Source organism: Dreissena polymorpha, chromosome 5 (genome assembly GCF_020536995.1).
Source record: "Dreissena polymorpha isolate Duluth1 chromosome 5, UMN_Dpol_1.0, whole genome shotgun sequence".
Classification (NCBI taxonomy): Eukaryota; Metazoa; Mollusca; class Bivalvia; order Myida; family Dreissenidae; genus Dreissena; species Dreissena polymorpha.
Window position 1 is genome coordinate 7,190,295 of NC_068359.1, and position 27,352 is coordinate 7,217,646.

General features: G+C 33.6%; 1 protein-coding gene across 2 annotated transcripts in view; it reads right to left on the minus strand.

Moving 5' to 3' along the window:
* Positions 1 to 27,352, minus strand: part of LOC127831689 (uncharacterized) — an 85,851-nt gene that overhangs the window by 21,035 nt on the left and 37,464 nt on the right. For both annotated transcript variants that reach the window (XM_052356715.1, XM_052356714.1), the window contains exons 2-3: positions 18,553 to 18,607; positions 807 to 1,089 (exon numbers count right to left, since the gene is read on the minus strand). In XM_052356715.1, the coding sequence (XP_052212675.1) occupies positions 807 to 1,089; positions 18,553 to 18,607 (338 nt within the window). The remainder of the gene's footprint in view (positions 1 to 806; positions 1,090 to 18,552; positions 18,608 to 27,352) is intronic.

Below are 27,352 nucleotides of genomic sequence, written 5' to 3' on the forward strand. Positions count from 1 at the left end.
AAATAAAATTGGAGTAGTTCTTCGTCAGTAGTTTAAACGATAACAAATTAGTGGAACGGAAACTGAGACATAATCCGGAAACTGGATGAAATCGGACAGACTATGCACATATATAATGGCGGATAAAGTTTTAAAGAGATTTAATTTAAAAAAACCCATAATCATATCACAGAAAATTCAACAGGCAGCCACGTTGAGCTTAAATTACACACGGTGTGTGAAAACTAATTTCAGGTACAATATGTCCGAATTACTTTGAATCCGACAGATGTCCTTTTCAACGCTTTCGACTAGATAATCAAAGCGCACTAAAATAGTCAATTAACTGCTAATAAAAGCTCGGACATGTGGTCTTTTAACCGCTTTAGGTCGGGTTTTAGGGGATTAAATTGTCGGTTTCAAGGCTTAACAGTGGGTAGTAATCGGTTTAAGGTCGTGAGTCGTCGATGAATTAAAATATGGCAGTGGTATCAAACAGTTTTTGACCTTAAGAACGGGTCACAGGTGAGCCCTTTATTTAACATTTGTTCGCAGACGATGGCCGTTTTACTCCGGACGATGTTTGCTCTGATTTGATTTATTTAGATTTTTGAAGTACATACTTACTACATGTAACAGTAAAAGGAGACCTTTTTCAAAAAAAATATATATAATAATTCGTTCATACAGTCTTCACATTTGCTAAATTATTTAAGCGAAGTAATTTAGAAATCTCTGTTGTAAAGCAATTTTATGTCCACCACCATAAAAACCGACATTAACATAACAAGAACTCGAACAAAATATTCAGGGCTTATTCTACTCACTGAAATCCTCGCCGAGTTCACGCAATTTCCCACTAGCACTCATGTTATTTTTGCCTTTACTTGTCACTTTGACGAATCCCTCCGTGCAGACACTTTTTAGTCTGTGAAACCGTATTTGCGTCGTGCCGACCTGATGAGGAAAACTATTCATCTCCTTTCGCACGTGCTCAATCACCTTATAGATGTCACCGTCTTGGACTGGGCTAGCTTTACTACCGTCCTTTTGCCACTGAGGTTTTTTTTGAAGAATATGATGAACCTTTCCTAAACTGGCACCATTCACCTGAAATTTCAGAAACACATCAGCAATAGATTAGTGTGATTGTGTCCAGTAGTTCTGTCGTTTTTTGTTGTTGATTGGTTGTATGTATTGATACAATGATGTCGGAATATGACAAAAAGAGTGTAATTGCTATGGCAAAATATTTGCACGAAGCGTTTTCTACCCGAAAGATGTTTTTGATTGATACTTATTATAAAAGTATTTCATGACGTTATAAGTACGCTTATTGTGAAACATATACCGGTAACTTGCAATATTTAAATGTCAAATTTATGATATGATATGTTATATACATTGTTTGCTTATGTCTTTGTGTTACAAGTTCTTCTCGTTACTAATATATTATTAATTACCATATCTCTATTGTCACCACATTGGATGATTATTGAACGATTGTATTTTGGGCCGGAGGCCTTGCATTACAATAAATCATAATTTTATGTTATGTTAAACGTAAGTCGCGATGCTATATTTAAGTAGCCTTATTGGTAACACGGTACCATCCATACTACTATGGTTGACTATAGCAAAACAACCTTCTATTAATTTCAAATCGACTCGTCTTAATTAGTAGCATAATCATCATCAAAGACACAATCCTCAGCATAGAGTAGAACAACACACATTACAAGCACCATAGCTGGTTTATTATCATTACGGCGAAAATATGGCAATCAAATCATCGACGTTCGTCAATATTACCGTTATCATCAGTATTATCTTCACTACCAATAGAATCATCATCAACATTATCACAACCATCATATGCTTCCGTCGTTTAATCATATTTCAATATCTTAATTTTATTCTACATGCTAGACCTTTTGATTTATATTATTACAGTTCGTTATTTGTTTTAAATAATTTACTTAAACAAGAACCATAAATATATTACACATATTACTCTCTGATATGATGAATCTGATCCTCGTCATCAGCATCAAAATCATCATCATTAGCATTGATAACAGTGGCATTTCGTGCTTTCATTAATTGGATATCCAGTGAGACAGCGCACCATCGTTTGCTTAATCGTCCTAGACGCCTTCAAAGGCTAGTTAATTTGTTTACACAAAGACCCGCTGTAAAAAATATACTCTTTAAGTATGCAGAAACTTAATAAATACAACATCCCATTGTTTGATACATTGCAAAGTACAGTCAAAATATTTCAGGAATCCCTTGTCGAAAGTGTAGTGACTTGTTAATGTATTTTCTCGCAAAAGCCCACATTCGGGTAATAGAAAACTATATCTAAAAAATAAAATTAATTATAGATAACTGAAATGAGTTGCGTGAATAGGTAATATCTTACATGACAATTTAACAGGCTGATAAAAATCGCGAGATAAGCTTTGTGGGGGGAGATTTATGTACTTTCCGGTAAAAAGAAACCAACAGAAAATGTTTTGCGTTACCGTTATTTAAGGCGTTTTATTTATGATGTCTGACATTTATACTTTGATGGTCGGAAAGAAAACTATAACATTTCGGTATGAATTTGTAATTGAAAATAAAATGATTTCCTTAAGAATATTACATCAAAAGTAAACATAAATATATTTATTTTTTATAACAATTATATAACGTGCAAGTTTGAAATATGACAAAATGCCACTATATTGATATCAAAATAACGGGCTATTTAAATCGATGAATGCAATTTATATCCAGGCACAATATATCAAAACAGTTATAGAAAATGTAAATTTGAAAAAAATAGTTTTGGTACTATTATTTTGTACTACAATGCTTTGAGTGTGCAGGATATAATTAGGCAAAAACATATTCCATGCGTGCAACATACACATCTTAGATTTTCAAAATCGAGACTCTTGATTGCAAATTTTTAAAAGAGTTTTTAGAAATTCATAAGACTGAATTTCTGGCTTTGATAACAAGAGTTGTTATACGTGCATAGGGCGCGTTGTTTTATTCATTTGTAATTTTTCTCAAAACTGAATTGCCCGTTGTATTGTTCGCATCTAAACTAAACTATACATACCATTAGTTTTATTTCTATTTCGTGTTAAAGCGAATACAACAAGAAAAGTTAACAATAACAACGAGGTTAAAGTCGTATGTTCACTTTAGTTTTTAGTGTGTATGACTTCCAATAGCTATTTCTATTTCAGAAAGACATTGTTTTTCTATAATGTGCTAGTAAAATTTCAATATCTTTATTTAATTATTGATGATATATTATTAATTCAAAATTGTATATTTTAAGTCAGCGAAATAAAATACTGTTAGCGGACTAATTGTATATCATCCGTTGGTCATAATATCGATACATGAGAAATAGTTATGATATAAATAGATATACAATTACACAACTTTGCGGATCACTCACAGCTTAAGTGTATCAGTTTTTCACGAAGGTTTATCGCTTCTAAGAATTTGAAAAAAAAAAACTTTCGTCTATAAGGTGATTCATATCGGTCATGGTGGCCGTTGTTATATTTTCTATTGTCTCATTTCAATATATATTTTATTTAGACGCTATCATAGCCGATACTAAATACTCAAATTGGAAATTGCACGTTAACGTGACATGATCTTTTATCATGTAATGTAAACCCTAAACAACTGAACGCCGACGAAGTTTCTTATCTTATTCAAATAAAATGCAACTCCAATATTTACGAAAATTGCACAACGATAGGAGTCAGAACAAAACGGGCTCGGATAATAGGGGTAGACAGCAACCGTTGTGTGGTTAAAATCACAAGGTAACATCTGGGAGAGTTGGTAATTCGTATATTGTAAATGAGTTAACAATTAAAGAGCGTTTTACCAATCGTAGTGAAAAATGCATGTCAACTAAAAAAATAAGATGGCCACTTTGAAGAGGTGAAACAAAAACGCACCGGTCAATACTTGTGACATACTACCACAACAATGTTACACTGATATTGCTATAACAAGCAACTGACCATAAGAATATATTATGTACGACTTGCATTAGGTGGTATGTACACGATGTTAATAAAATGTCAGACGATCCCTCTGGGGACATCTTTAGTCAAGCCGATCATTTTCAAATGAATGCGTACCTCGTGAAATGTCTTGTAACGGCAACATATATTATGACGTAAGTTGATTTCACTGGAATCTTTAAAGACTCAGTTAAAGCCAATCTCGACACATGTAAAGTCATACAAAAGTATGCATCTGTGTCGAGTGACGGAACTAGCAGGGTTTTCTGAAAAGTGATCATTCGTGTGTACATGAGTTTTCTATTTTCCAAACGAAAGTTATTCGTTATCGTATTTGTTATGATTTTTGTTTTACAAATGTGGTATATATTCGCTTTAAAAGAAAGTCAATTACTACAAAAGTTTGACAATTGATGTGGTTGCATAAAATGCTTAGAACAAGTAAGAAAAACGGTCTAAATTATTTATCACAATTATCCCATATAATGTTTTGTGGTGTTAATAAGGCATCTGATAGTCTACGCTGAATAGATAAAGTTTCCTTTAAGTAGATAAACCCCCTATGATGATATAATATGTCGCCCGATTAAGCACACATCACCATTTATCATAATTTGGAGATCTGTTTTACAAATTTACAGGCAGATTAATGTCTGCCAACCGGGCAACAGTACGTCCCTTCTGAAACGCGGCACTAATTTTTTAATTCACTATAAATGCCTTCTAAAACCATAAGACATAATACTAGTAAATGCTGCTTAAATGTCATGAATATAGAACGGCAATTGCATACAAAATAGAAATAGTGGAACTTTCCTAACACAATTTTGCCTGTACAATCGTGAAAACTGATCTCTTATCAAGAAAATATTAACATGTGTTGTATAATTAAGTATCATTTTTTATTCATTATTCCTGTAGAATAATAAGAGACGGCCAAAGTTACCCTGTATGTAATTAACTTCTATTTATAAAATAGCCATATTATAAGCGATATTGATATTGAAGCTGTGACAAAATGATTTTTTTTTATTTACGCTGCAGCCGATTGTTTTGATCAAAGAAATTATATGAGTAGTCTTGATATTCGAGAGCAAGATATTATGATAATTTCAGCATCAGCGCTTACATGGCCTTTTCACGTTTTGGTAAATTGACAAAATAAAAACAAATGTTTCAGATTCGCAAATTTTCGTTGTAGTTGATAATTGTGAGGAAACAGTAATACTGAACATTTACCATGCTCTAAAATATCCATAATATGCATCTTTTGACGATTTAAAAACCTAAAAATAATAAAGCGTTTCAGCGCAAAACAATTTAATAATTTGGAGAGTTTTGTTGTTGTCGTTAAATTTTGTAACAATATGATGATTGCTTATATAAAGAATAAAATACTGGTCAATTATAGCATGAATTGCCGAATTGTCTTAGCGATATACTTTTACTCGAGGGGTCAGTAGTTCGAGCCCAGTTGAGGGTTACTGTTTTCTTCAATTTTATTCTTGTTTTTTTTTTACTGGAGCATTTTAGATCAAATGTTTACATTTATTTATATAAAGCATTACAAACTTCGATGCATGACACAAATGTGGAAAGGCCGCTTATTTACCGAGAATAATTCTTAAAGTGTTAATGGTCTCCTGCTTTCTCACGCTGGTTCTCAATCACAAATGGTGGCCTCAACTCTGGTAGATGTATTGCGGTACGGTTAGCTAATACTTCAATATTATGAATGGCATTGTTGATAAAACATTTAAGAGAAGACGTTCGGCTTATGATAATTGTCGAAATGTTTATTTGAATGTCGGAAATTAGACAGGTAATTATTTTCGAAGCAGGGATCTGGATTTCGCACACTTCAAAAGAACTCGCAATATTTTGAAAACACAACAATGTGTTAAATGTACTTTTCTGTTGCTGTATTTTAATTCAAGGCTACACAAGTTGTTTGGTTAGCAGTCAAATAATCGGTTCCGTATACATATTTTATGCTAAAGAAAGAAAACTAGCGTGGAAAAGAGCAATCCATCTAAGGACAAGATTCGATGTCAAAGTCCGTGGACATAGTAACGATATATAATGCACACACCGTTTGTTATTGTCGGCAAATGGACGTTTTATCAAAGAAATGAGATTCGTTTTAACGAGAAGTCTATAGACGGTATTGACATACATTTCGTATCTTTTATTGTGAGCAATGTTCTCGCAAAAGGTGACCGTGCAATTTCTTCGCTCATTTCTATTCATTAAAAATAGATATCAACGTAATGGGATCTACAACACTGCTTGCAAAGCCCTAGATTTATCATGATACGATATGCAACAAAGCCTTAATACTGGATAAACGAACTATAATTAAGCTTTGTACTTTGTATGTAATTTAAATACCGAAGCTTTTATTTATCGACGCATTTATTACTAACGCTTGTATTTTATTTAGCCACGTTTGATTACAAAACCTCCGAGAAAGTATTTGTGAAGCATACATATAAAACATGATTATAACATTTAAAAATTATTAAACGTTTTGTAATAATGTGCCTCGTGTGCAAAATATGACATTATTGTCTAATTACTATGGCAATTGAGGAACAATTTTACAAACGAATTCGAACATAAAATTATGGAACTGATTCAGAAATTCAAAATGCAATTCAAATGGATTAGTTTTAACGATGATGCTATTCTAGTTTCGCACAGTAATTTTTTTATGCCGAAAATATCTCAAAACATCAATGAAACACACCATCGAACCATTTTGCAGTTTACAGTATGCAGTGGAAAGCGTTAATAATTTCTTGGAAATTGTTTCTACTCCGGGTGGCATGTTATGCCTGCCAAATCGGAAACGTTATACTACAAACGTGGATTCATCATTAACAACGAAACTAAACGTACAATAGTAAACAAAAAGACTAGACCTCCAACGATCTCTGCCGTAAAGTGTGGTACACGTAGATAAATACTTTAAAAAAAAGTCAATTGCACATGAACCTTTCCGGGCCTGGTTGAATTGTGCATTTAATGTTTTCGAAGGTATGGATCAAATTTTAACATTTTTGTATGTATTGACGCATAAACCCTTTGAAATATTATACCATAACACTAAGCATTCTACTTCAGTAGAATTTCATGAAGCAGGCATAAAGTACATAAAACATCATTTCAAACCTCTTAAATACGACAGTATTTTTCGCATTTACAAAATATTATTATAGTCTATAGTTGCTATAGTTACTCTTTTTTAAATTTATTTAGGGTAAATGATTTTATATGTATGGTCAATGACTGCATGATGTTACACGTATCATTCAGACCGACATTTGATATGAGAATAACTGGTATGTACGCACCAAAAGAACAGCGCATCGTCTTTGAAAATAGTAATAAATTCAGAGTAAGCAAAAACATGAGCAAGAACCGGGTGTGAAAAAAAAGATTACTCTTGTAGGTCGTTTATACGAACGTGTTGATTAAATCATTCTACTGTATGGAAATTATGATTGTTTTCAGATAATTGACATTTTGAGCTACAACAAACGTTCAGTGAGCAAAGCACACAGCGTTGGCAGATGAACTGTTTCTAAATAGACCGGGTCGTTTAGATGCTATTTGTAGAAAGTAAACAGTAATCAATTAACAACGGTTTTACGAGCATCTTTCGTCGAAAGCAAAATTACAAAACCATTCACAAATTCGGAGAAGGTACAGGTATTGTTTTTTAATAAATTAACAAACAAGAGGGCCTGAAAGGCCCAAAGTCGCTCACCTGAGAGGAAATGAACTGACCTGTTCTGTGCAGTGCAATGCACCGTGGTGGCCATGTTTTTTAAGCAACTGAAACAATTTCAAAGTCATCCAAGATATCATTGCCCCGCCCCTTGGCACCCATGTTTTTCAAGCAAAGGTTACCATTTTCAAACTCATCCATGATTTCATTTGGAAAAATCTTCTGACCAAGTTTCATGAAGAACGGAAAATAAATGTGGCCTAAAGAGTGTTAACAAGATTTTAGTATAGCCATATATATAGCCATATAAGGAAAAATGCCCCGCTCCTTGGCAGCCATGTTTTACAAGCAAAGATTACCATTTTCAAACTCATCAAACATATCAATGGGACAAATCATCTGAGTAAGTTTCATGAAGATCGGAGAATTAATATGGCCTCTAGAGTGTTTACAAGGTTTTACTGTAGCCATATAAGGAAAAATGCTCCGCCCCCTGGAGGCCATGTTTTACAATCAACCAGCATCATTTTCGAATTCATCCGAGATATCATTGGGATGAATGTTGTAACCAAATTTCATTAAGATCAAACAATAAATGTGCCCTCTAGAGTGTTAACAAGGTTTTACTTCAGACTTCAGCCATATATAGCCATATAAGGAAAAATGCCCCGCCCCTTGACAACCATGTTTTTCAAGCCAAGGTTATCATTTTTGAAGTCATCCAAGATATCATTGGGACAAATCATCTGAGCAAGTTTCATGAAGATCGGAAAATAAATGTGACCTCTAGAGTGTTAACAAGATTTTACTATAGCCATATAAGGAAAAATGCCCCGCCCCCTGGCGGCCATGTTTGTCAACCAACCGGCATCATTTTCGAACTCGTCCAAAATATAACTGGGATAAATCTTCTAACCAAGTTTCATGAAGATCAGGCAAAAAATGTGGTATCTAGAGAGTTAACAAGATTTTACTATAGCCATATAAGGAAAAATGCCCCGCCCCCTGGCGGCCATGTATTTTACCAACCAGCATCATTTTCGAACTCGTCCAAGATATTATTGGGATAAATCTTCTGACCAAGTTTCATGAAGATCAGACAATAAATGTGGTCTCTAGAGTGTTAACAAGATTTTACTATAGCCATATATAGCCATATAAGGAAAAAGGCCCCGCCCCTTGGCAGCCATATTTTTTAAGCAAACGTTACCATTTTCGAACTCATCCAAGATATCATTGAGACCAATCTTCTGACCAAATTTCATGAAGATTGGACAATAAATGTGGCCTCTAGAGAGTTAACAAGTCAAATGTTGACGCCGTACAACGCACGAGGCACGACGCACGACGGACAAAAGGCGATCACAAAAGCTCACCATGAGCACGTTGTGCTCAGGTGAGCTAAAAACAAAACCTTCGAAGGCTTATGTTTTGTTGAAGGAATGAATGTGTTAAAATGCATTATCTATGTAGGAAAAGATCGACACGTTAATAGGGTCTATACTTTTTATGGTTAATATATGCAACACGATATAGAAAAACAAAAAAATAAAGACTCCTTATAAGATAGAAATTCGGGTTAAAATCTTCAGGTCTTTTGTTACAGAAAAGTGACCTATTGCTATTGTAAAAACGAATTAAAACAAAACAAAGAATGTAATGAATGTGAGCATGACATGTTAAAGAATTTCAAATAACATACGGTGAGAAGCATGTGAAAATCGCCGAGAGCGCTTTTCTGGTGCACATAAGATTAAACATTATTTACCACAAAGACGCCGAAGTTGTAATAAAGTAAAGAAATAACATAACTGAGAACAATCTGAAACAAGCGATGTGCTTGTGAAACACTATGTCTCCATATATTTGACCTCTGACCTTGAAGGATGACCTTGACCTTTCACCACTCAGAATGTGCGTCTCCATGAGATACACATGCATGCCAAATATGAAGTTGCTATCTTCAATATTGCAAAAATGGACATTAAATGAACAATTTTGACCCATATATTTGACCGTTGACCTTGAAAGATGATCTTGACCTTTCACACTCAAAATTTGCAGCTCCATGAGATACACATGCATGCAAAATATGAATTTGCTATCATTAATATTGCAAAAGTTATGGCAAATGTTAAAGTTTTCACAAACAAACAAACAAACCAACAGACAGAGCAAAAACAATATGTCCCCATTATAGTGGTGGGGGACATAAAAACAACCCTAAGCAAAACGCAGTGAAGAGAATGACAACTTTTTGAATGATGAAAACGTTTTTCTAGCCGTACGTTTTGTGTAAATAAGCAGGTATTGAGACATGTTTTGCCACATACACGTTTGTCAAATATATAGCGTCACGTGCATAAGAAATAAAATGAACGTATTCACCCGACACCGCCCAAATATTAAAATAAAACTGACAAAATGCGACATTTAAAAGATTGCATTTTAAAGTAACAATTCTTGGAAAAATGACCAAACATGCAAACCGAAAACACATGGGAAGTCTCAATAAGGACTTCTTCTTTGATGTTTTAGACGTTGAAACATTTGAAACGAACACCTTTCATTGTTCGTCTACGTTTGATATGACTCGTCATTAATTAATGACAATGTTACGAGGTTTGCTCATTAATTTACAAATGACACACCACTCACAAAAAAGAAGTATCTTTTTCAGTTATTTGATTTTCCTGCAGTCTGATGTTCATTTATCAAACTTTTAAACAAAGATACCATGTCATGTTCTTGTGTATTCTTTTGCTTTGCTGTCAATAAACAACCGTAATTGTGTGGAAAATTGTAAAACATAATATAAACTTGCAATACCGATTACAGTATATGTTAGTTTATTTTATTTAAACAATCGCAATTGTGTAGAAAATAGTAAAATGTAATAAACACTTCAAATACTGATTCTTTTTTGTTTGAGACATAAAAATGATAATGAACCAAAATGAATGGGTAAATGTTGGTACTTCCAGTTCAGTTTTGTCACTAAAGTTGTTCTTAAAATTGTACCTTTGAAGACGATAGTTTTAGATCCCACAGGATTGCGAAATGTTAAACCGTCATAGCGAGCTTAATAATAGAAGGTGTAGCTTTCATAGACTTTTCAGACGCTTTGGATAGTGTGTCCATTTACAAAATAATATCTCTAATCCGAACACGACACACTGACAATGTAGATGTTTGGAATATGAAACGTCCATAATGCTTTTTTTTATTTTATTTATGTCAATGTATCCTCGATTTATAACTACAACAATCTGCTAAAGATGACAAGGTCTTGTTACATCAATGAATGGAATGGATGACGGTTTAGAAACGAATACATATCATGAACTTCACAGTAAGGTTATTTTGCGAGTCTCTCGTTTTGATGTTATAACGCAAATTGTATGTGTTTTGATTCAGCAGGTCTATAAGAATAAATACATTAAATGAATACTACAGTTCTAGTTGTTGATGAAGCGGTGATTGCATTTGCAGTAGAAGTACTAGTAGATCCCGTAAACACGTACAAGCCGTTCACGTTACAGTTAAAAATGCACCGATAAGGAATGATCATTATGTAAGCGAATTATTTTAAAACTCATTTTTAAGCTCGCTTTAAGAACACAGCAAATTCCTCACATTGTTTGAGTATTAAGTATATAACTTATTGTCTACATGTTTTCTCCATATCAAAGTAACTTTTATCATTGTTGCACATAAATTAGGTGCGTTTGATGTAATATGAGTAGTTATTTATGTACGGCATCGTACAATGAAAGTCAAAGGTAAAAACCGAATCAATTCACACTTCATAACGAAATATGTCAAAAACCCGCGAAGCTGGTGAAATTTTCATCTGAACATAAAATTTATTTCGCTTTACACAATGTCGTTAACAAAATTTTAATCAACAGCGCGCACACATGTGTCCGAAATTTGAACCATCCGTAACTTATTTATCTGTTTAAGTTGCCGTAAATCTTGAAACCTTTAAATATAAAAATAACTTAAAATGTGTAAAAATTGTGTTTTAACAAATCATTTGAATAATGTACTAGTTTAATGAAATATTCTATAGCATAACATAATGCAAACCTTCAATTGAACGGAAGACTACAACGCAAGTATCAGCTTTAAGTAAATTACTTTAGGATAGCATTTGGCATATAAATCGCAAAACACCGAAATCTGCATGCATGTTAAAATGAATACAAATCGCATTGCAAATACAGTAAAGAAAGTAAAAGACAGTAAAAAAAAAATCATGTTTTATACCATGCACATTTGACAAACCATATTTGAATAATATTTGTTGCATTTTTTGTAGAACACGTAAATCTTACAAAAAAATCAAGAATTTGCGGCTACCACCACCACCACCACCAGCACCACCAGCACCACCAGCACCACCACCACCACCACCACCACCACCACCACCACCACCACCACCACCACCACCACCACCACCACCACCACCACCATCACCACACACATCCACTCTAAGTCTCACAACAGTACTAACATCAGCGACCATACTGGGTTAAGGTCAACCTTTCGGAACAATCAATACAACTTCAAAACCAATTTGCATTTTAATGAAACGAAAAAGAAACCCAATACAGATGATATTTACACAGACAGAGATCCTTGTTCTTTGATCAAGCGTGTAAATCGAATCAAATGAAGAGCAATACTTTGATTTTCTTGTCTATTTAATCCGCGACCATGTACCCCTTGTTTACACTGAAATCAAAGTCAATTTCCATGCGAGTGGTCCTATTTTGGTGCGCAGCTTTTTCAAAGACAACGAAAAGGAATGTGTTTGTTAACGTTGAAAATTGCTAGATGGAATATTTAGTGCTGTAAACACGTTAGGTTAGCCAGAAAAAAAAGCTTTACTTTCCAATAAATTTGCTTAAAGCTGGTAAGGTATATCTCAACGTGTATGATAGCATAAAATTATTTCTTTAGAATGTAACGAAGAGACATTTAAGTTCCTAAATATCAATATAATATGTATTGTGTATGTTTGCTAATGATAATAATAATAAAAATGTCGCTAAATTCTTATTTACCATTAGGATACATACACAAACTATAATAGATATAACGTCAAAATTGACAATTATTTTACAAGTAGAACAGATACTATAAGATGACGTCAAAACGCGCCATGAAAGTTCAATATAATGTCAATGCTGAGAAGACGACATGACTTAACATAACTGATTACATTTTGATTTCCTCTCTTTAGTCATTTTACATATGAACTCAATACATATTGCATAGTTCTTAGCATGTCGTTAATTTTAACCGCATTGTATTTATCATTAACTTATAAACGCATTCATTACCAGAAGCACTTTACGCCCGTTATTATATTTCATTTAATCAAACGACACTGTGACGGTGACAAAATATGCGAGTTAAAGAAAAACACATTAAATCTCGTTAATTGCATAAGCGACAGATGCATACAAAGTATGTCAAACTATATGAAATTCTTAATGTGTTCCCTTCACTTCACAAACTGTCAAGTCTGAAGCGGAATGTGAATGCGTTCTCCATGTGACATGAAAGGGAAAAATGAGACTTTATTAAGACAAAAGCCTCCTCTGATTTGATTTCCGTTGTTTTCACCATTTACATCTTTGGATTAAAAACATGTTTGAAATAGTTTAAAATTGCACTGAAGCGATTTATAAAATGCTGTCAAAAATGAACGTCGGATATTTAAGGACTATTTTTATTTGCGGAAAAAGACATATTGTGCACTGGCATGTATCATCTATTGGTACTTTTATTTGAATTGGGATTTAAAACATAATTTGTATAAAGTGAAAATATACAAAACAGCCTTGCTAAAATGAACACTAAACAAACATATGTGGTTTCATTTAGTTTTTGCCACACTCGGTGAGTTTAATGCGAACATTCCAAGAAATTGTCCAATATCCCCATTGTGTACAACGCAGTGATGTTTGTTATATAATAGTATTGCCATTTTGCGCATCAAAAACATACGCACTAATCAATAAAAAAAGGTAAGAAGGACACATTTGTAAAAATCAGTGCTGAAACAAATTGTAATTTAGCATGATTGCCGTGCACTTAATGATCTACCAAATATTCCTTTTAATTATCATGAGAACATCCACAAGTATCAGTATCGCTTTATTAAAAAAGCTAAAGAGAAAGACTGATGGATTATTCTCTTTTCCATTTATCATCATTAAGCAAAATGATAAATATTATACAGCGGCTTAACGAAGCTATGACTTTCGACCAAGCGGATGACACATTGCGCGGTGTACACAATCAAAACAGATGCGTTTTCGGTTATTTATTTCTCACGAGGAAATACCATTCACGAAAATAGATAAAACTTGCTTATTGCACCTCTTATTTATTGCATCTCTATTTTAATGTTTAGATATTTCTAGATTCCTTGACCTCTTGTTGACAACATTTGAAGACATTCTGTCCTAAAATTAGCGCGTAGTTGCTGTATACATTAGAGACAAGTAAGTTGATATTCACACACATTTGCGAACACTTTGCTTACAGAATAAAACATACGTGTGCAATATAACGACAACACGCCGTATATGTGTTAAAGACAAACACACATATACCTGTAAACATAGTTTTTTTTCATTCTAACACAGTTACAAAAGACTATTACAGTGTTCGTCCATTGAAGGCTTGAACATAGCATACGCTTAAAGTGCAAAACATAAACCGAAAGACGATTTTGTTACACAAACCTATTGAATCATCGAAAAGAAATGTATATTGTCAGCTTGAAAAATAAGGCATCAAAGAGTCATTGGGTTTTATTAGCGGTTTTGGCTTCAAAGGCGGTGTGTTGGTATTGTGGTAAGGTAAAGAAGGTGAAAAGAAACAATGATGACTAGATCAATATGTGCTAAAACATCAGCTAATAAATAAACGATCAAACCGTTCATATTGCTGAATATAACCATCGTCTCACCGCATGCGACCGAACGAATAAATACCGTTAACCTTGCATAAGGCGTCACACTTTTATAACGTTGGGTTGAATAGGAACACTTGCGCGATATGATTTATTTCAACGATAAACATCTCACCGTGGTCATAAAATATTAAATAAATTGAATATACAACCGTCCTCATATTTATATTAGAGAGTTATGTTTATATCTTAAAAGGCGCCAATCTGTCAACTCTCCGGTCTACAATGTTAACTTAATAGTTTTACATGTTAAGATACAAATTAGTTTTGAAAAAAATGTAACACTATTACTCGCCAGGAAACTAAATTTGTAGACTTAATTATGAGAAAACACCAATAAATACAGTATGAGGTCCGCACAGTCACACAGTTAACGTTTTGGTATCATGCAATTTAAAATCCGTAATGTAAGTGATCTACGAGTCTATTTATAACTAGCATGGGAATTATCCGATGGCGCCCTTTACTATATGAAGAGTTTTTTAAATGGCGTCACGCGTTAAACTGTTGAAAAAAATGTAATTCGCCCTATTGATATTGTTCAATGAACCCAATATCATTGGCACATATTTATGTGTCGTCGACAATTTGTATCGCAATAAATATGAATTTACTGCCATGGTCATTGATAAATACAAATGTATTTATGTTATGTCATCAAAATACTTTTGATGAATAAAAAATGTAATAGACATCAAGTCTGAACTTATGAATTGGCTTCAATATCAAATATCAAACGGTCAAACGATAAAGAAAGATTTATCATTTTTTCCATTATGATCGACTTATAAATCATTACATCTCCTGTAAGAAATTATTATGAGCAGCCCATTCTATGACTAAGAACATAAATAAAAACTATTCTTAAAATATTTTCTTGTTGGACCTACTTGGAATGCATCACATCTGGGTACATAAGTCTTAATTAACCCAATTATGCCTAGTGGACTCTACCACCCTTCTAAATTGGATCAATTTATTTCCAAAATTAGGTATGTCTAGTTTATTTAGAATATTTCTTACAGAAATTCCTTTAAGAAAACAGCGCTCACCCCGATGAGACGCCGCATCATGTGGCGTCTCATCTGGATCTACGCTGTTTGCCAAGGCTTTTTTTCTAGACGCTAGGCATAAATGGGTTAAGAACAATTTGCAACTTGTATATTATGGTGCAACCGCTTAATTTCACTCGAACATCTGTTCTTTCGTCTTACTACTTTAAATGTGTTTGCGAATGCATCCCTATTTCCTAAAGTCCTAGCACTTGAGAGGGCGTGTTTAACCCTTTACCACTTAAATACGTAGTCAACCCTTTACCACTTAGATACGTAGTCAACCCTTTACCATTTAGATACGTATTTTGACGCTTTTGTAGTCCTTTAGAAAGTAACATTTGATTAAATACCTTTCTTATTTTATTCAATTTTTAAAGGCTTCATTTCCAATCCTTAGTTACTGATGAGCAGCAAACAACACAAAACCTGAACAGACTGCGAGTTATGCTGTTTGCATATAGCCAGTTTCGCTTTGCTTCTAAGTGATTAAGGGTTAAAGTCGAATAAAATTATTAACGTTTTGCGTATCAAGTGAGGACGACATACTGAGACCTTCTGGGCATTATACAAGTGCACACTGAATGCCAAACAATGCCAAAGTTTGAAGGACTTCGCCAAGATGATTCGATATTGTTTATCAACACTAATTAAACAGTTTATTATACTATATAGAACCATGCTTTAATAGAAGATGGAAAATCACATAACTCGCATATTTTCTATCGATGCTTAAAATCCTTTCCGCCCAAAGTTAATTACATGTGTTTGGAGTCATTTTGTTTTCTTTGTAATCCTCAACGTCCATAAACAAGCGCGGTAGAGCTATGGTTTTAAAATCATAGATGAAACTCCACGCAACCCAACGCATCAAAAAGCAAAAAGTATCGTTGATTATGTACAGCTCGACTCACACATAACCGATTGGGAAGCGTCATTTTTAGCTCATCAAATTATAATACAGCGGTTATATAAAATCATTCGTGCGTGAATGACACGGGATTTTCGTCTCTTTATAACGCTCAGCATTCTTTTCATTCCATTAAATTCTGCCTCGTCAGATACTTGTGTGTTTTGTATTTACACCAAACATCCGCGCCACCGTCGAGTGAACATCAAAATATAACATTTTCATAAATCGCCTTCAATCACGCAAATAATTCTTAGGCGTGAACTTAAAAGTTGTGTGTTTCCTCTGACCCGACAGAAGCACATTTTTGGAACAGACCTTAAATTGTATTTGGTATTTAAGGTTGAGGTTTTTTTATTAATATTGCGAAATGGGATAATATTCATTGAGTTAACTATTATGATTACTACATTAGATAGCATTCGCTAAATTAAATTTAAATTTACATAAAATAACTTATAAGCAAATGTTAAATATAGGTTAGGGAGATTTCTGATTTATTGTCATTGCGAATGCTTATGTATGTGCAGAATTGATTTTTTTAACAGCAGTTTAGCAGACCTCCTTATTAAAATTCATTAGAGATGTTAATGGAACCAAATGCCATTTCCCATTTGGCCTAAACGGACTGGCAATTTATTTTCAATTTGGAGAGACAGCAAAACTTTTTGGAAATACACTAAATCGAGTTACGTCATATTATACAGTAACTTAGGAATTATTATATTAACACACAATCTCTTTCTCTCTCTATGTATATATATGACCCGTGGTCTGTGAAAAGGGTATTTAATGCATGTGCGTAAAGTGTCATCCAAGATAAGCGTGTCCAGTCCGCACAGGCTAATCAGGGACGACACTTTCCGCCTTAACAAGATTTTTGCTAAGCAGAGACTTTCTTTAAACAGAAAGTATCATAAAAGCGGAAAGCTTCATACCTGATTAGCCTGCGCGGGCACTGTACGCACATGCAGTAACCCCCTTTTCACAGAGCACGACCAGTATACATTGGTTTATTTCTTGTTGATATAATCTTCTATGAATACAACTCTAAAAATTAACGGACCAAAATCACTATGTTCAGCATGCACACATAAAGTAAATAAAAAACCTCAAACTTAAAATAATCAAACGGCGATACATTATGAAACTAATATCATACATAATATTCCAATAAGCTAATAAAAATCCGCACAACTAAAATGACCTCACATTGAACATACAAAACGGGTGTACGGTACATTTAGTGAATTGCAGCAACATGAGTCTGAATGAACTCATAGTATATTGTATAGTCCATTTAAGATGCAGATAACTGATTGCTTTTCAAAGGCGACGTCAAGCAGTATAAATAACGTTTTGATCCCAACCATCAAACACTGTGACAGTAGTCTTGAAATACGTCATTAACATCATTAACATGTCAAACAATATCTTTATCAATCAATATCAATATCTAGGACCTTACGATGATAATACCATTATTTTAAGTTGTTACTTTGGACACGACATTTTGTTGAATGTTATCAGTATATCTACTCAATTTAAGTCATTAGTATATGAACAACGAGTCACGTAACATATTTAATAATTTTCATTCGGTAATTAGACAAAGCTGACGTAATCAGCAAAAGAACATGAAACTTCGATAAACGTACGTACACACTATGACAACTACCTACTTTTAGACAATCATTTGTTTAGGCGAAGCTGACATTGTTGTTGCATCAAACAAAAACTGAATTTCGCGTACGACAAAAACACAATACGCTGCACGAAATGCTGAGTAAATCCGGATAATCACGATTGATAATCAAAGCACTGACAGCACTCACCTGATTAGCAGCGCTTCCAACTCCAACCAGCACGATGAGCAGCAGCGTCAACAACCTATAAATAGAAATATGACGTCATAAGTTTCTAATGTCAGAAATTAGATAAATATTTTTGACAGTCGAACTGCTTATTAGCATTATCAAGTTATCAATTTACAGAACTGAAAGATGTACCTAACATTTAAAAAACCTAAAATCTTTCTTAGTCAATGCACTTTGTACGTTCTTTTTAGACGTAAACTCGCGAAATGCGTCACTTTTCTGGCTGCAAATATAAGTAACGTAATGTATAAATGAAAAGAATTTGGTGTTCTCGAATAAAAAATTTGTTCACGATAGGTTCAGCGTTGTGTTATGCGTATTGCACAAGTTGGGTAGGTGATAGATCACTTTTTAATTGATCTACGGATGTTGAGAAGGGTTGAACTTTAGACTGGGTTACTCATTTAAGGAACTGCCAAAAAAGAGAAAATCAAGAATAATTTAAATTTCGGAAAGTAAGTATAATTTTCAAAATCTCACGACCAAATAATAAACATGGCCTTTTTTTCACAGATGTTTCTCATAAGGCAAGCTTTGTAGCATATGCACCGATACCATGGTGTTTACAAAGGAAACATCACGCTCCGTGTATTATGCACAAGTGAAGTTTACTATTGTTGATACTAAACTGCTCTTTATTTAGCGCGGCATTTTAAAATACCGGTACAGTGACTTGTTGATCAAATATTTCAGGCAATACACGAATGGTTTTATTATACATTTAAACCTAGATTCGTGTGGTTAACGGCCGTTGTTTTGGCTGTTTGCATTATTAAATATGCTTTATACACTTACATATTTGCTACCAAATGCACAATGCCATAATAACCACCGAGTACTGAATACCTTTTGCCCTCTCTGGTGCGTAAGCTATATTTCATCTTTTGAAATCAAACATTTAATGGTTTCACATCGTCGTATGAAGATGATCTCCTTTATAAAGCATGCTCGTACATCAATCATTTATCAAACATATTTGGCGTTAACTTTATAACGAGTTGTATAAAGCTTTTTTTGTACAAATATGCAATATCATCACCACATTTCTCTCTATCATATCTGTAATTTTCGTTTTATCATGTCGTACCCAACATCTTGAACAATCAATTATTCTATTAATACATTGGTGGTTTAGAAATAGGAAAACACTTTGGTCATAAGGTAAGCACACGTCCTATGATTAGAGCTATAGTCATATATTTCTTATTTGCATGATGTCGATTGTAACATGTATTGTTACGACATATAACTATATTTAGACTAAATTATTAAAAGGTATAACATAATTTATAGTCACACAACATTGTTGTTTTAGATTTTAAACTATAAGTAAAATCACATACAACTGTTATCACCATATCATAACAAACATTATTTCCTAATTACAAACATGCTGAAACACGAGTTATTTCTTTTGTTGGGCTATTTGGCAGCCATTTATAAATTGTTGAGTGGGGGCCATCTTAAGCTAGTGGTAACTGATATCCTGACGTAACACCCAGAGGATTATGCAAATGACAGACACACTGATATTTCTTACTTTATAATCACCGCACTTTGGTGTGCTAATTATTTTGTTTTACATATGCGGACTTGCAACGAAGTAAGCGCTATAAGTTGATACAAAAATAATTGCAGTAACAAAAAGGGGCGAACGAATATATATTCCATTAATAAACCTGTTAACACGCAACTCGAAACTTTAAATGTTGTCACCTGTCTACAATAAAATGATTTTCTGCTAAATAAGAAACAACATAAATGTGTCAGCGATACACTTAATTTCTGATAGCGACGACACAAACGCCTAAGCATTATCTAATGTTTGAACTAAAGTACGTACGTTTGTTCAACGCGTAGGAGTCGAACTGACCGACCGAATGCATCGTTAATTACAACATAATGTATTTGTGTGCCAAGACACAGGATACATTTTGTTGAACAATATTAGATATTTAAGAGTGTGCTTCCAGTCATCGCAAAAGGTATGTGTTATAAAACTGCACGAAGGCTAGTGCATTCAGTATTTAAAGAATCGAATGTGTATTATACAATGGGTTCTAGTCCTTAGCAAGGGTATCACTTAAAAAAAAATACATTGCATTTAATATAAAGCACTCGTTTACCGGTTGTAAATGGTTATTACGCTATCTGTTTAACATACAGCAGTGATTATACTACTTGACAAATAGCAGGTCCTGGAGAGACTTTGATGGTGAAGGTAGCACCTTCATGCGAACACGACATTTAGCTGGGTTGAAAGTCCAAACGTTGATTTCATAACAGATAACAGCATCGATATAAAGTGATGAATACGAATATAATTTGTCAACATTATCCGTTTTCTTCACAAACGCGTTATTTTATGGAAAAGCCAAGTATACAATGTAATGATATATCGGAAATTGACTTTGACAAGAGAGTGTGAAACGACTGGGTTATTTGTGAATTAATTTTACTAGCGATAAATCGAGCGAATTTTTAATGACATTCATGTTATATTAAATGTAATAATTATGTCAATATTCTAAATACATTTGTGAACGATAATACACGTTATTTTGTCTTTTATTCAGTGTTAAATCTTCGATTTATGAGTACGATTTTGTAAGCACTGAAAATGCAACTTGTGTTTGATGTCAATGTATTTTGTAAGATGTGAACAAAAGATAAAATGGAAAATGATGATGGTTATACATTATATTATTATAATGTCTGAGGTTTTGCTCTTCAGTGAAATAGATTTGTTTAAAATTTGCATAAACTGCTTTCAAAGAGATCAAACGAACGTCTGTGCGACATTCATAAAATGTAATTGTACACTCTGCATAGCCTACAATGACTAGATAACATTACAAAACCCGAGTCTGGTGTAACACTTATACTTTCATAGGCAGTATATCAACACGTATGGTAAATAATATGGATACACTAGAGATACAACACTACGAAATTATAAAGTTAGAGTATAATGCCATCAACAATAAATCTAGTGAACATTATATTTGTTAAGCTTCTTAAGGCACATTTAGTAACCAATGCCTAATGCATAGTTATGTGCGGTAAAACATAATTCTCTTTTTAATAATTCCGTTTATTTCTTCCTTAATAGTATGTCGATGTCGATGCATTTTCTTGGACAAAATGCTCATACAAAAAGTAGAACAGAGATATCGTGAACATATTACTGTGATGAGCCAGTATTATATTTAAGAGAAAGGTACTACGCCAACTATTGTGAAGCTGAACTTTTAAAGTTCACATAAGCACCATAAACCAGTAACCGTAATACGTATATTTTAAATATAACACGGTTAGTTACATTACTAAATTACATATTCATTTGACATTAAGCAGTTTCTTAGAACACGTTCTAAGTAGGCAATCTACATATGTAATAAATATTTAAAACACATCTCCGTTCTACAAAAATTCTGTTTTATGAGCACTTTGACAATGAAAATGCATCGACGATAAAAAATGCGCATTTGGCGTTTGTAGGTCGACTGGCTTTGCGGATGATTTTAATCTTAGCTACCAATGAATTCCAGTGCATGTAATCAAATATCTAAGTTATCAAACTTCTAATTTACTCTGCAGGGTTTGTTTTGGAATGCGTGCAAACCAACGGGTTGACAAACCGATGCGCGTTAATTAAACCAAATTATACAGTAGGAATACATTAACTGCATAGGTGCACATTCTCTGTAACAGAGGCGCGCGGTCACAAACACCATGTGGGCAACAAAACATACAAAATAATTCGTAATTGTTTGTATGATACAATGACGGATAAATAGATATGCGCCGTGCTCAGTAAAAAAGGGGCTTAATGCATGTGCTTAACCCATTTATACCTAGCGTCTAAAAAGGCCTTGGCAAACAGCGTAGACCCAGATGAGACGCCATATGATGCGGCATCTCATCAGGGTCTGCGCTGTTTGCTTAAAGGAATTTCTGTAAGACATATTCTAAATATAGAAATAAATATACTGGACATCCCTAATTTTGGAAATAAATTGATCCAATTTAGAAGGATGGGAGAGTCCACTAGGCATAAATGGGTTAAAGTGTCGTCCCAGATTAGCCTTTGTAGTCCGCACAGGCTAATCAGGGACGACACTTTCCACAAAACTTGATATTTGCAACGTAAAGACTTTCTTGAAACGAAAAAAGCATAAAAGCAGAAAGTGCAGTATGCACAGGCTAATCTGGGACGTCACTTTACGCACATTCATTAAACCCCCTTTTCACAGAGCACGACTCATATGCAAAAACTCCTCGCGGCTTACATATTGTACTCATATTGTACTAAGCACTTGCAAGCTTTGGTAAGCTTAATTTAAGTAACCCTAAATGTCACCTGGAAAAAGCGCGAACATTATTTCATGCATAAACGCATGTTGTGCGTTTGTACGTGCATGCTTTATGACTGTCTCGTGTGTAACCACCACGATACATGCTAAAACAAAAATAACGCAATATAAATATTTTCAATTCGTATTTGAGAAAAACAGCTATAATCGCGTAAAGGATATTTATAACATGATTTCGATATATAGTGTTTGTGTGTTTAAATGTAAACCATGAAGGTGTAAATAATATTCGAGTATTTGTTCATGTACAACGTTATACTATTGCTAGACAATTGTATTATGTAAAACGGACAAAGTCAATAGTGTCAATGATATGCGGTGGTACAAACTGCTGCAAAAAACACTTCTCGTTATTTATTGAACGTTACTTAAGACATTAATCCTTCTTATCGCGGCTATGGCTAATTTAAACAGGAAAGGCGAATTCTCTGTCCCTTGCCCTTTCAGGAGATTAGTTTAAGATTATGTTGCATACATGCCCCCGCTCTCATTTCTCTTTTGCGTTTGTTATACAATGTTGCATACAAACTGCACCATGATGTAATGAAATCGTGCTTACGAAAACATGTTAGTTTTGAAAACATTTACGCACACACTGATACAATTTCTACAACTTAAGAAAAAAGTATCGCAGAAAATAAACACCTTGTTTTCAAAAACTATTTTCAATGGGACATAAATGAATAAAATGAATGTGAAGTATATCCTATATTTGTCTAATATATAAACGCAGTTTTAAATTGAGAAACCGTATGCGTATGCCTTTGATGTTCATCTTGACCGTCGGCTACTTGATTCCACAATGACTGTACACGAAATGCAAAGAACAAAAACGGAAATATTTTTTAAATGTGTGAACTAGATTTATGAATAAATCGCCTTAACAAATCCCTAAAGAATTGGCAAGTATGTATAATAACGAATTTGGGTAAATCAATTAATAAAAGGTGCTGGCATGAATTAACATCAACGTCAAAGCATTCCATATTAAATCTTGCACATGGATGCATTTGACTGGCCAAGTACAATGCATTCAATCAAAGAAAGCGATCAATAGGAAAACCAGACCGAGTGCATGTAAACAATCAACTACGTTTTCTCCTTATGAAGGAATTAACTATGAAATGATTAGGTTAATATTGCATGAAACAAGTACAACGTTCGTGAGTATGATTTATAGAACGGTCTTCAGACGTCAAAGAAGGAAAGAAAACATGTATCTTAAATTGATTCAAAATTGCGTACTTGGAACTTTCATACATATCGTATAGAAGAATGTTAAACATTTTATCTTAAAATTTCAAATGTAATGCTATAACAAACTATTTATATTGTACAGAATATAGAATGGTATACTTAAAAGCCCATTAACACTCAAAATCAACGCATATTTGGTACAATATTTCGTAAAATAAAGATAACACAATACAAATTAATGTTCCTTATAGCAATAGCCAACATTCAACGTCAGGTAACAAAGATTAACAAGATACAAAATGCTCTTTTTTGCGACATATTCCTTGATTTTGAGTATTTTTGTTAAGTCAACATAAAACAGAATATTGAATAACTGAGAAAAATACGCATTGATGTATTTTAAACGCAGCGTAGTATAATTGCCAAACGATCCGCACAAAAGCCTTTACTGCACAATATTTGCCTGCATTGTGTATTGCTGTAACAATGAAACTCTTTAATGCCCTTATTGCATGGGCGTGTTGCACATCTCGGTATTTCGCGCCAACTTTCTACATAAAATGCGTCGTCGGTTTAATTGGATTAAGAATGGAGAACAACGGTTGTTGATTTTTTTTTCATTCGACCTAACTGTTGAGGAAAAAACTCTAGACATGATGATGAGGTCGGAAGGGGGCTAACTTAGACATTGTTCAGCATGCATGTTACTGCGCGTAAAGACCTAACGAGAACACGTGTTAAGTAAACTCAACAAATGAACGATTAATGTCGTTGACGTTAAATAATAAATGTTTTACTCCAATGTCAGGCGCATCGAATTATATGGACGCGTCGTGGTGTAAAGCAATAAATCATATACTTAGAGCGATTTTTAAAATTAAATGTTATGTGATGGAATGTGCATACTCGTTTGTATTTATTGGAACAAAGTCGGCTGAAAATCAACGGCGCATTGTTGTTGTATCTAATGCGTGCTTTACAAGTGTATATATGGACCGGGCTCTGTGAAAATGTTTTTTATGCATGTTCGTAAAGTGTCGTCGCAGTTTAGCCTGTGCAGTCCGCACAGGCTTATCAGGGACGACACTTTCCGCCTATACTAGATTTCTGCTAAGAAGAGACTTTCTTGAAACGGAAAATATCATAACATCGGAAAGTTTCGTCCCTGATTAGCGAACTGCACAGGCTAATCTGGGACGATACTTGACGCACATGCATTAAAGTGATATAATGGGCATCTTACAGTTAAAAGGTGTCTATCGCAATCGTTGTCTATTTTTGGTGTTTTCACTTCATATACACTTATATTTGTTAATGCAACATCAACATACTAAAACAATATCCCGGAAAGAGAAAAATAATGCGTTTTAATATCAACCGTACTTTCGTTTTGACAGCTGACGACAGAAATGATTCGATTTGCGATGTGAATCTAAATCTAGTTTTAGTGCAGATTCGTTTATACGACACAAAGTCACAATTTTGTTTTCGGCTTAGAGGACTGGGTGAGTCGAATATAATATATATTTTTATAAACAGCTGGTAGCAAGATGAGTTGCAGATAATTGGTCAGTAACCACATTTTAACTAACTCTTTTACCTGTTAATTCTTTTCAGCTCAATTTAACAGTAAAAAATGTCCATAATATCACTTTAAACCCCATTTAACACACTGTTATAGGTCTCTTTAAAACAATAATAAAGTAAACATTCAGAAAAGAATGGTTACCCTATACAATATGAATTTTCTTTTTATAACAAGATAAAATATGCTTGTAAAAGTATTATTTGTTTGACTTCAAGAAAAGTTGTACAAAATTGAAAATACAATACAGACTCCAGATATTTCGAAAAAGAACATACGGCGCATATTCATTAACATTGCAACTTATTGCAATTTATATTGAAACGTTATTTGACCCTATTTAGACGATAGACGGCACTAGATTTTAGAAAGATACAACCCTATGAAAAACTTCGTGTATAAAAGAGTTGTCAGCTTTATGTTCACTGTCAATGTAAGTGTTTTCGGTTTCAAACGGATTGCACTTATTTAGCATAGGTTTCTTTTGATTTATTTTCAGATTGGAATAATATTCAAGATAGTGTCACTTTAACATAAATCTCATTATCAAAATAAGCACAAGAAAACGTTATTGAAAACCACTCTGAACATGTTTTACTATGGCTACTTGTTAAAACCTAGGAAACTTGATGTCTAATTTGATTCACTTATCAGATGGAAAGATCTGTTTTATCGCTCGATATAGGTTCTCCCTATGTTCTTCCATTCATTTATGCAGTTTTTATTATCATATAAATTCGGGACTTTTGTAACATAAGCTTTGGATGCATTCAGTACTCAAAAGGCATCGGTTTGCGGGACATTGTTCGCAAGTCGTCAAGAAGCAGTTAATTAAACATTAACGAGCAACGTATGTCGTTGTCGAAGCTATTTGGACATGATTTCTACCCTTTTTATATCGCCATCTCCTAGTTTTATCACCTGATTGTCGTGTTTCTTGTTTAATTTTAAATTAACTATATACGATTTGCATAGATTAGGGGGTATATATTTTACCGCAAACCAGACAACCCCCTACTGTTCTTAATGACCAGATATTGCTGTCATATTACTTCTTTTTACAACGACCTGCGGAATTTGAGCCCATTTCATTGCAAAAGCACACCATTTTTTACATATTTTTTATTCAGTTTTTAAATAATATACCGTGGGCCAACTGTTTTATATTGCTTACCAATAGAAAACATATATACACACATATATCATAAGTTTGCACATACACTTTCATATTGCACAAATTATAGTTATAACACTAATTGGAATCTCGAATTTAAACATCGAAACACATTGAATATTGAGTATTTGCGAGTTTATAATTTTAAAAACATTATAGAAAATCAAAGGACAATGTGTACATTGAAAACTTTCATATAATATCATAAATTTATATTTTATTAAAGTATATTTCATTTCGAAAATTCTTTAAAAAATACATATTTGAAGACACAACGATACTACTTATTCTCACGCATTATTGACGAATACCTATTGAAAAAATATACAGTTTTGAGGCAAACCAATTTGCGCTACTATCAAAGAAGGCATTTTTTTAGCTGTAGAATATAAACGCATTGTTACGAACAACTATCCAACACGAAAT